The 12,129-nt window shown below is 38.1% G+C and overlaps 1 protein-coding gene and 1 long non-coding RNA gene across 48 annotated transcripts in view; one reads left to right on the forward strand and one right to left on the reverse strand.

Annotated features, from left to right (window-relative positions):
- The first annotated feature begins 826 nt into the window (after nt 1-826).
- Nucleotides 827-9,453, forward strand: LOC127359536 (uncharacterized). Its single transcript, XR_007882645.1, has 5 exons — nt 827-1,078; nt 4,433-4,588; nt 6,790-6,906; nt 7,444-7,512; nt 7,596-9,453. It is a non-coding gene; the product is annotated as an uncharacterized LOC127359536 (long non-coding RNA).
- A 640-nt stretch (nt 9,454-10,093) lies between these two features.
- The window catches only part of LOC127359483 (NACHT, LRR and PYD domains-containing protein 12-like), a 62,740-nt gene continuing 60,704 nt past the window's right edge, over nt 10,094-12,129 (reverse strand). For 39 of the 47 annotated variants that reach the window (XM_051393332.1, XM_051393330.1, XM_051393336.1 and 36 more), the window contains 3 exons: nt 11,691-11,864; nt 10,793-10,966; nt 10,094-10,582 (listed from right to left, as the gene is read on the reverse strand). In XM_051393332.1, the coding sequence (XP_051249292.1) occupies nt 10,573-10,582; nt 10,793-10,966; nt 11,691-11,864 (358 nt within the window). In that variant the 3' untranslated portion in view covers nt 10,094-10,572. Of the gene's footprint in view, nt 10,583-10,609; nt 10,967-11,690; nt 11,865-12,129 lie in introns of those variants that run through there. The other 8 variants (XM_051393340.1, XM_051393309.1, XM_051393320.1 and 5 more) reach the window with 7 other exon arrangements.

Genomic DNA, 12,129 nt, shown 5'->3' on the forward strand with positions numbered 1-12,129 from the left:
TTGTTATTTTTTTGTTTGTAGCAGGTCTCTATGCTATTGTCGGTTCCTTCAGCACACAATCTGACAACTCTGGTTCGTTGTACCACACAACGTCCCGCTCGCACTGTCCAGGTCCAGCACAATCAACTCACCTGGCACTGCTCTCACAAGCCTTCCCCACACCTCTCTCTCCTGCAGCGTAAACCACACCCAACTCCACAATGTTAAGTATGATGTTTGTAATGGAGACATTTTCAGAATATTGCACCCTCCTGTGAGATACCATCAGTGGCCCCAAGTCAATCTGAGTTTGAGAGTCCTGTAATAAATAAAATATATAATGCAAAAAAATATATGAAGTGGAGAAAATAGAATAATTAAAGGGGTGTTAGTTCAGTTAGTTGTCGTTTCTTCTTTGATAGGGTGTCAATATGTTTTAAAAAAGGCTTTCCTGGTTTTTGGAAAGTTTTTAGGGAACCTCTGAGGGAGAACCTGATCCTCTGGAGCTGAATGCACTGCAGTATCTCCTGAATCCATCTATTATGAGCAGCTGGGGAGGAAAGTGTCCATTTAAGGAGAATGGGTGGTGAGTGAGTAGAAGTAGTGAATAGAAGGGCATATAGGGGATGGTGAAAAGGGCAGTGAGGGGATCAGGGTCTACAGTTGTACCTGTCTGCTTGTTTAACCAGATTTACCTTTAGATGGCTTTCTGTTCTGATCACAGATCAGTCACAGCAGTTCAAGATATACAAGTATGTGCTGCGCGATAAACAAGATATTCAGGTTTCAACATTTTCCTCCCATAACGTGAGCAAACACGTTTGTTCCATTTGGTCAAAGTGGTTTCACACTTAATTATTTCTCCTGCTTTTGTTCTGACAGTATGAGGCTGAAGTGGAAATATCAACTTTTGTGTTTGTTTACCCAGTGGTACACACTGTGTTTAATCTGAGGAGGAGACTTGGCTGTTCTCCAATCAGATTGCCTGAGAACCGGTTTGGATCAGTCAAGCTGAGAAGAATAAACTACTGAGAACACGACTCTCTGATTTCACTTTGCGATGACAGAGGAGAAGCTGAAGTCCAAACTCCAACAGAGGGTGAGTGTTGATCAAACTGGTTGTTTAGATTGGTGTGTGCTTAATGTGACCCTGTTCACTGGAGGAAATTAATTTGATTCAACTTTATTATCATTGTAAGTACAGGTACAAACAATTAGCATCAACCAGAAGTGCAAACTAGTAAAGTGCAAAGTCATTTACAAATGTACAGAAATATGTAAAGAAAAAGTAATAATAACGTTATAGATAAATGAATGAATATACTGGCAAGATATTTACATTATGAACAGTATTAACAGAATAAATATATACGGCTAAAGATATTTCCAGTATGAGATTGAGACAGTTCAGTGGGAGCTCAGGGGGGTGGGGGGGTCTCCTCGACCCAGAGTTTAGCAGGCTGACAGCTGATGGAATAAAGCTGTTCCTGAGCCTGCTTGTTGTCTGGACGGCATCAAGGCTGGATTACCAACCAGGCAAACACCCAGAGGCCCTGGACCCCCAAGGGCCCCAAAAGCTTTGTGAAAATGTAATTAATTACACATTTCCTCAGGAATCAGAAAGTACAAAATCCTGCAGCTTTAGTTCATTTTGTGGCCCAGTCTTTTAGCAACCCTGTCTCCTAGACATTACATTTATTTACTACTGTAATTATGTATGTACAGTATATGGAATATGTACTACTGTTTCACCAAATCTGTGCTGAGAGAAACATAATCACTGGATGGATTACATCAAGTGTGTTCCTGTGAAGGAAGAACTACATTATTTTAGATGGTGGGAGAGGATGGAGGGCGTACAAACAGTCCTGTCACCAGCAGAAATATTCATTATTATGATTGATTGTGATGATTATCAATATTTCACTGATGCAGTTTAACAGAATTCAGGTATAAATTAATGAGTTGAGTTCAATTTTGTGAAGGGCAGCGGGACCTGTTGTATGTGTTTGATGTGATTTGTAATTTATAAAAGAAAACTACAGTATTACAGTTACACTTAGTTACAGTTTTGTGTAAAACACTTTCATAATGACATTGCTGGAGTTTACTTGCTACAAGCAGATATTGTATTGTGAATATTGTCAGTAAAACAAATTAAATCCTTTATCAGTGAACATTTTACTGATACCTTGTTGCAGATTAGTATTATATAAGCAAGTTGCTTATGTAGGCGTCCTGTGCTTACATGGTACATATTCCTTAATAAAGTGGTGTTTAACCATATTACCACAATAAGAGCCCAACAGCACATTTTTACCCAGTGGCCCTGGATAGGTTAATCCAGCCCTGGCTAGGGTGACCAGATCCCAACAAACCAAATGTGGGACAAAGAGTGTGTTTGTGTGAGACCCATTAGCAATGCTGTGATACAGCCTAAACTCTTTATTTATAATATCTCTGTTGTTGCTGTATTTCCTTTTCTTTGTGGTACTTTCCATCACATTCTGCCTAAATCTGCATAGCTTGTGTATTTGTGGTGACTCTGTTTTCCCAGTTGAGTGTAGCGCAGCAGAGACGGTAACGGGTTAACCTGCACTTGATCCATTGTGCGCAGTTTGATTGACATAAAACACAGCCCTGCGATGATAGCCTTATTTCACAACCACTGCAGTCTGCAAATCTCTGTCCTGCAGTGATGTGACTTTTGTATCTAGAGCCATTCAGAATGTGGGACAAGGGATGAAAATGCTGTGCAGTCAGCTGGTTACACTAGTCCTGGCCGGTGCCTGGAGGCACAGATTCAGGTGAAATACAATATAGAATACAATATAAAAAGTACAAATAGGTACTAGAAATGTTCCTGTGTTGAGATAACAGAGTGAAGTACTACTGAGTGGTAAAAAGCTCTCCTCCAGTCAAACAGTTCAACTCTTAGAGGGAGAGACTTCAGAGCACCTGAAGTCGTGTTTCCTCGTGTTTCTCATGCACACAGGAAAATATTCTGTGTGCACAAGAAAGAATGTGATGAGCACAAGATGTTTTGGAGAGGAAACTATCTGGTGTTCAGTGGAAAAGTATTCAAGCAGACAAACAGGAAGGTTTCCTCTAATCAGATGTACTGATGGATGAATGACAGCAGAGGAAAGATCTTTCAACACTGAGCTCATTAAAGTGCTTTACATAAGACACAGATACAACAGAATTCATGAAAAAAGAATAAACAGAAGAAGACAGTGCAGTATTGTAGAGTAAGACAAAGACCAAAGTCTAATACAGTATTACTATTACCCAGTTCAAAATAAAAATATGGTAATAAAACTATTTAAAGAAAGAATTAAACAAATACAAATATGCAGTGTATAGTGCAACTTTACATTAATGCCATCCTAAAAAAGAGTCATAAAATTAAAGTTGACACAGATGTCTGCTGTAAAATGTCTAAAGAAAGTAGTTTTCAGGGTTTGGGGGTCTGATCCCCTCTGGTTGTTCAAAGGAGACCATGATCAGGCTCACAGGGTGTTCAAAGATCCATTAGATATTCTGGTAAGTGATAGAAAAATAAAAATCAATCCTACAGTGTATAGGAAGCCAATACAGTGATGCTAGGACAGTGTGATGTGGTCTGGCAGCTGAATTCTGAACCAGCAGTTAAAATGTCTCTAAAAGGCTGCAGACTCAGATTTGACATGTTGTCAGAATGAGTTCAGTCAACAACAAAGTGCTTCTTCCTGTTTCTGCCAGAGTGCGTCATCAAAGGAGAGAAACACAAAAGAAATCTGTTGGTACATGTAATGTGACTCTCCTTGAGTCCTTTACGAGTTAATCTCACTGCTCTTGGTTAATGAGTTCTAACGTGGAGTGTTTGTATGACGACATCCGGACAGAAGGAAATAAATGTCCTCTGACTTTATTTTTAGAAACTAGAGTCCAAAGTAGAGCAGAGATCAGGAGGAAAGACAAAGGTTTTTATCTGCAGTGGGTGTTGGACCAAATGTTTCTGAAGAAGGATCAATCTACATGCAACTACTCTCAGCTTGGATTTTTAAATTATCAGCTACAAAGAAAAAGTCTGTTGTTGAAAAATCTGCATTGATTATTGATCTGTATTTGGAGGCTAAAGGAAACAGGTAATGACGTTTTCTCTAAGTCTAAAATATGACACTTTCAAGTTCTTTTGAATCAAAACAACACAAGAATTCCCTCAAAGTCTTCCATGTGCAGCTTTTTGGAGACATTTTGCTGCAGCAGTAAAAGCATGTGCAGGTTGCTGCTGTGATTCTGCTGAGACAGTCAAGAGTATTGATCAATGCAAGACTTCTCTTTGTACTGGAGTACTTTCACTGTGTGCTATTGCTACTTTACTTTTACTTAAGTAAAGATCTGAATCCTTCCTCCACAGTACTGTTTGTATCACTGACAGCTCTTTGTTTGTGTTGTGACTCTCATTCAGGTGATTTGTCGGCGTGAGACTCAAAATGAGGCTCTGTGATGAATCTGAGGATGGAAACAGTGCAGACGAGCAGACAGAGTCTGCCGCCTCCAGCTGCTGCAGAAACACCGAGTGGCTCAACGTGCCGCGTTTCAGCCGCCACCACCTGTCTGCAGAGTGAGACTCATCATTCAACTTTCAGCAATGAACAGAATAAATGGGTTTAAATAGGAGCATTTCAGCAGCGTTAATGCACTTCAACTTCAAAGTCACCTGTTAACTTCCAATTCATCCCAGGTTCTTTGTTTGAAGGCAGCTGCTTCATTCAGTCAGTATTGTGCCATGTTCTGTATGTTAGGACTGTGTCTTTAAAGTGACACTATACAGCTTCTAAAAGGAGAAACAGCTCATTCTTCCTCTGACTAATGAAAAGTTCAATTCTTAAGCAATAAAACAGACCCTGGATCAGTTCAGTTCACTCAGGAGTTTTACAGCCTCACTTGGTCTGGTATGACCAGTAGCTCATGGTGGCTAATTTCAGCTAATGTTAGCAGACTTTAGATGGATATTGTTTTATAGCAGACATGATTGGGTCCTGGGCCGTCCACACTGAGAACAATAACAAGAACTATAAATACTTTTAAAAGCTCAAGTGGATGGCAGAGTCTACCACACATCTGTAGACAACGACAGTGGCTGACGATATCGTTGGGATCGCTTCTGAGGTGGAACGTAACAAAGCACAAATACTGTACTTAAGTTGTTTAATCAGCTATCTGTACTTTAATAGAGCATTCCTTTTTATATATTTATGATTTATTACTTTTATCTCCATCATTTGTACACAAATTTCTACTCATGTTAAAAAACAGGCTTGTTACTGTAGTTTTAATGCATTTGAGGGGAATTATTGATCATTATTTAACATATTTTTATCTTTTTGTAGCCTTCCCAACATCAACACTAGTGTATATCACATAAGACAGATGTAACAAGAAGAAACAGATGGAGAGGGAGACTCGATCATGTCTGAAGTTTCAGTTAGTTTTGTACAGAAACAGCCGGTAGAAATGTCCCTCAGAGGGTATTTTTACTGTACTTTTAGTACATTTCAGAGCCAGAACTTTTTTTACTTTTACTTGAGTAAAGAAGCGATCGCTCAGCAGGCTGTTCTCTGGTTTTATTCAACACAATTTATCTTTCTTTTTCCTTCATTTAAACCAACTTTTGTGTTTTGTTCACAATAATCTTCCTTATAACAAATGTCCCAATTTCCATGATATTAAAGCATGAAGGTTCATATATTAAGCAGCTGGAATGACATCTTTTACAAATCATACAAATACAAATGTACAAACTTACTGTTGAATTAAACAGAAATACTTCAATTTTCAAAATCCTAATTTGTACTATTGTACACCAACAGTGAGAAAATCACATTTCCCCAGTAGCATTAATAACATTAAACTCACTCTGTTCACATTTGTACTGAACACTACATATAAATAACAATACAGAGGCCTACATTATACAGAATACCTTTTTAACCTTAACAAAATATTACAACATCTATATTCAGTATTATCCCGGTGACGTGACCTGAATGAACGACTAGACAACTTGAACCAAAGTTTAAATAACCTTCACAAAGCTTTAGCTAAACAAATGCAGAAAAAGGTGTGTGAAGGAGCAGTGACCATAAATAAAAGAAACACAGTAAGGCCACCATGTTGTTTACAGTTTGTTTCATGGGAGCAAGACTCCACTGCAGGAAAACTCAGTTTCTGAACCGACTAAACTACTGTTTTACACATCAGACGTTGTCAGAACAACATGATGGAGGCTTTAAAAGTCTTTAGAAATGCACTGTGACAAGATATGACACACTAATGCATCAGTAGGCGTCATATATACAACTTATTAAACACTTATAGAACATAATATTGGGCTGCAAATTACACATAAAGACACATTTTACCTGACACATACTGTGAAATGCTCTGTAGTTCTGATGGGCTCTCTGAAGTCCTCACTGATGTCCTCTTTTTTTACTAAAGTAGGAATAAAATTTGACGACAACTCTTGTAACAGTATTAGATTCTCCTAACTCCCCTCCTCTTTGTGAACCCTTCTGGTTTTCTGTTTGTTTCTCTGTGCATCAAACAGCAGTAACAGCTCATCAATGACTTCATCCATTTTCCTATGAAGCTGTGACACAGCTGGATCGTCCATCGGCGTGGATGCTCACATTGTTATAGTTATTGTTCTCGTTGTGGACGGCCCTTCAGGTTCCTCACTTTATGACTCTTCTCTACTCACGGCTCTGTTCCATTTCACTGTTTCACAAACAGTTATGGTCACTTTAAACTGTCTTTCAGTGATGACAAACAGATCAGCATGCCGGAGTTTCCAACAGCCGTTTATCTGCTGATGAAACGGGATAAATCCTCAGAGCTGATCGATTTCAACTCCAACTTGGACCCTTCAGTCACAAAGTGAGATCACTTCTAAATACGTGTTAAGAGCTCAACAGGCTTTTCACTAAAGGAATTGTTTGACATTTGAGGATTCTTGCAGAGAGATTTTGAGAGGATCCACATGCTGAATATAAAGCTGGAGTAAGGTGGCAGTTAGACTGTTGTTTCTGTTTTTGTACCAATGAAACAAACTATATATAAGATGTTAATGAGTGAGTTGTAGAGCTGTTGGTACTGTTGGACTTTGGACAGAGCCAGGCTAGCTGTTTCCTCCTACTTCCAGCCTTTATGCTAAGCTAACCAACTCACAACCACTCTCACAAATTGAAGTGAAGTTTCCTTTTTTCTCTTTAACATTTAATTATGAGCCAAATCCCCTGACTGGTACAATATAATAATAGTTTATTTTCTATTTTAAGGTTAATTCTGGGTAAAATGATGCTCCTTAGAAAAAGCTGGAGCTCCCAGTGATGCAATAAATGTAGAAGATGAGTGTGTTGAACTGGTAGATTTGTGTGCAGAGCAGATATCACACAGCTTTACATTTAATTTCAGACTGGTGTGCGTGAGGACGAGCAGTAAGGACTTTGAGCTACCTTTCTAGATTCCAGCCCGAACTGTGCAGTAAGTTCACTTCTCATTGATCATATTACACCAGGCTGTGCTGCTCTTCAATCACACAGAAACTATATCAATATGTTCCAAAGGTTATGATGCAGTCCAGAGGAACCAATCCTTGAGGAGTGGCCACTCGATGGGAAACACCAGATTCAAAGTGAGCTTCATTATTCCAGTCGAGAGATGAGAAATCTCTTCTACAAGTTTGGACATCAGCACTTGCTGTTTGGAGCTCTACTTGTAAATAATCTGCCTTCGTGTGATAAAGGTTGTTCCAGTTCAGCAGCACAAAGCTGCTCATTTAACGACGTCGGGGAGCGAGAACAGTCACATGTGAAATGAACTTTGCTTGTGCAGCTCACAGCCTGTATGCAGACCTACAGCTGGAAATGAAAATCCAAACTGAGCTTCTGCAGTTACATTTTATTGGAGGGGGAATTTTTTTAAAGTGAATTATTTCAGTTTTCATTGGTTTTTCTACATTCTGCTATACTTCCAGTGGTGACACTAAAAACAGGGCAAAGACAGAAAGACGATCGCCACGGGTTAGTTAACCTTGGTGAGGCTAAATAGAAGGCTACAAACATCCTCATAGAACTGGAGTTACATCCAGATAACTTCTAGTTCCTTAAAGCCCCTGTGTGTGGAATTTAATTTGATTATAACAGCTATCAAATATGTTTCTGTTTGTCGTGCAAATGCTACACACAGGAGCTTTAAAATATCTTCACATTAACATCAATATGTTCTTCATTCATTCCAGACCCCTTTAAGGTATTTTCCCGTCTTCTAGAAATCACATTTATATCCAATTAATTAAAACAAAATGCAGACCAGATTATATTTTATATCCACATAATGAGGAAATATGTCAGTAAAATGTCCACTGACAACATATTTAATTTGTTCTCCACCAAAACATCCAATCTTGTGATACAATATCCGTTTGTAGGAACTTTTTTATGGTTCTGTTTAGGCAACAAAAGCACCAACTTTAGAGAAAGATCAACTTTCATTGTTTGTTTGTTTATCTGTTGATTGATTCTCTGAGAAATGGACGACATAGATTTTGTAATTGTGTGTCTGTTTGTGTTCTTCAAGGCGTTGGAAACACATATCAGTGATTTGGTTTGTTAAAAATCTGCTTTAAAGTCACAACCAATAAGTCTACAGTTCTATTTAGAGATGAAATTCTACTTTTATACAGAACGTCCATATCTACAAGAGAACTGTCATACATTAGTTCATATTTGTTATATTACAATGAGATCAATGGCATATAAATATTGATTAAAGTCAGTCTCAGTCAACAGAAAACACATTTTCCGTTTTACTGTTAAATATTGTTAGAAACAGTTTAGTTCATATATTTTTGAACTCCAGCAGAAAGAATTGTTGTACGTCTCAGTGTTTTCTCTTTTCTCTGTATTGTTCTCATGCCGTTTGCATTCTAATACTTTATGTTTGTATCATAGATGTGTATATTCACCGTTATATACCTGGATGTACATATTGTTTGTGTTTATGAGTCCATCAGTCATCTGAGCCCACTGACAGTTCTTTGGTCACGTTGTAGGAACATTGGTGAATATTTAAGAAGCAGTCTTCAAGGCTAAATGTGAGAGCAGAGCATTAGTAAAGAATTCTGAAATACTGAGGTTATGATGGTGATTTCTTAAGGTTCCCATGCATCCTGGAAAACCTGGGAAAGTCCTGGAAAATGACAATATTTACCAAAATGTTCCTGAGAGCAAAACGCTGTCCTGAAAGAGGTTTCTAATGCAGAATAAATACAATCATAATCACATTGATAGACTTTATTCATGATCCTGTGAATGTGTTTTTGGTGCTGGTCCCAGTGGGATTCAAACTGTAACTGTGCATCACAACCTTGTTCTGTTTTTATGACACATTTTAAGTGTGAGCCAATAAAGGTTTAAAATCTGATTTGAATCATGGTCCTCTTTGTCTGCATGTAGAACAGTGTTTTTTAATTTGAAGCAAAGCAGAGCTGAGAATTTACAGCATTAATAAAAACCATTAGCAGCTCAATATGTGACTGTGCTACTGAATAATAGTTGTGGGTTTTTTGACTCATATGAGAAGAATATTTGACAAGAGTGAAGCATTGTGTTGCAACAATATAAAAAATACTAAATCACATCAGTGAAATCAATATTTTCTTCCTTTCATGGTCATTAACCATCATTTATTACGGTAATTCAGTTTATGAAATCAGGGTTTTATTTGATCTTGTGTGCTGGCTTTAATTTCAAATCTAGTTTTATCACTTTAAATCAAGTTGAACTAAATGAAGTCAGTCAGAAAGAAAGTATTCACATCACCAGTTCAGTTTTCACTGCACACAGATATTGCATCCATTCAGATAAACCAGTCTGAGGAAAACAGTGGAAATGGTGACATCTGCTGGCAGAAAGCAGCTCCAGCAGGAGCTACAGAACATGAACACTGGCGATAACAAGTGCTTCATCATTGATTTCTGTGGGAAAAAGCTCCACAGGTTGACTTTATGTGTCTGTAATGTGAAAACTAGCAGTTACACTTAAAACTAAGAAACTGAACTTCATTTGGACTAAAAAACATGATTTATTTGTTTTTACAGCAAAAATCAAGGCAGCATTATTTGTTTTGTAGACATGATTAATTAATATAAAGTCTAGAATCTGCATATTAAACACTTCTGATTTTCTTTTCCATCAAACATTATATACAAAATGAAATATTAAAGCACTGACTTTCAGAAATAGAAATATGTGGAAATTGACTGCACTACTCCATCGTTCCACAGGGTGGAGCTGCAACAGAAAGCAACACTGAAATATCCAATTCAATGTGTTCATCTACAGTTCTGTTGTCATAAACAGAATGAATGTGTAGAGGCAGTTTGGGTTCAGAATATGTGAATGAATGAAAGAATAAAATCCAGGTGGAGGTTCCAGGTGGAGGAGGTGGTTGAGTGTGGAGCAGAAGGAGTGGAGGAGTCTCAGTGTGTCTGCAGAGACTGTGTAGAAGGACAGAGCAGCAGCAGAGCAGTCCAGACTGAGATCACTTCCAGCTGAGGAGAGAAGAAGACAGACAACAGAAGTCATAAATCAGTGTTTACAGTCTCTGTCTGTCTTTCTGTCCAACCCTGAAGTCTGTCACCATCCTCCTCTCACAGCTTCACTGAGGAAAGCAGCAAATACTGGATCTTTGCTTTGATACTAACTGTGTTTAGTACAATACTGCTGAAACCAGCATGGACTGACTCCAACCCTCTACTGACCTCAGAGTCTCCAGTCTACAGTGTGGACTCTTCACAAAACCACACAGCAGCTTCACTCCTGAATCCTGCAGATTGTTGAAACTCAGGTCCAGCACTCTCAGATGGGAGGGGTTGGACTTCAGAGCTGAGACCAGATAATCACAGCTGATCTCTGACAACCTGCAGTAAATCAATCTGAATAAAGAATAAAAGATGTAAGTTTAGAAGCATCATATGGATTCATAAAACTATTGGAAAAAACAAATACTGAATATATTTATATTATTGTCTGATAGTTGAAATAGAGATTATTTATTTATTTATTGGTGTGAAGCCTGAGAGCTAGTTCAGGCAGTCAACTCGAGCTGCACTGATATAAACACATGACATGCCTCTCTCCATAATCACTAACCAAGCGCTCCCTTCCAATCTGGCGCTCTATTTAAACTGCAACATTTCCCAGCTCTCCCTCTGCTCTGTCAATGCCGCTGTTGCCCTGCATCCATATTGCTGCTGCTGCTGCTCTGTAAGCCCCACCACCACCCCAGCATCCACCTGTAGGCTCCGACTGGGGTTAAGGTATTTGCTATTGTATTTGTTATTGTCTGATAGAAAAAATATTGATTATTTATTTATTTATTATATTCATCATAATGTAAAACATTTTTAAATCATGATGTTAATATAAGATTAATTGAAAAGTTTAAGAGGTTCATAGTGAATTATTCAGGGTAGATTCTTCTTGTTATATTCAGGTTTTAAATGTGGAGCTCAACATTGCTCTGCCACAGTCAATGGACTAAACCACTGAAGAAGAAAACAGACTTTAGCATTAAGATACTCAGTGTGGATCAGTATAATATCAGCCTTATGTCTGCACTTTACTGTCACCACAACAAAGGATAAAATGGTGTCTGACCTCAGAGTCTCCAGTCTACAGTGTGGACTCTTCACAAGATCAGACAGCAGCTTCACTCCTGAATCCTGCAGATTGTTGTAACTCAGGTCAAGCTCTCTCAGATGGGAGGGGTTGGACTTCAGAGCTGAGACCAGATAATCACAGCTGATCTCTGACAACCTGCAGTTAGTCAATCTGAATAAGGAATAAAAGATGTAAGTTTAGAAGCATCATATAGCTTCATAAACATGTTGGAAAGAGACAATATTCAATATATTTGTTATTGTCTGATAGATAAAATATTGATTATTTACTTATTTATTATATTCATCATCATGTAAAAAAAATAAAATCATGATGTTAATATAAGATTAAATGAAGAGTTTAAGAGGTTCAGAGTGAATTATCCAGTGTAGATTCTTCTTGTTATATTCAGGTTTTAAATGTGGAGCTCAACATT

Source organism: Dicentrarchus labrax, unplaced genomic scaffold, assembly GCF_905237075.1.
Source record: "Dicentrarchus labrax unplaced genomic scaffold, dlabrax2021, whole genome shotgun sequence".
NCBI classification, from domain to species: Eukaryota; Metazoa; Chordata; class Actinopteri; family Moronidae; genus Dicentrarchus; species Dicentrarchus labrax.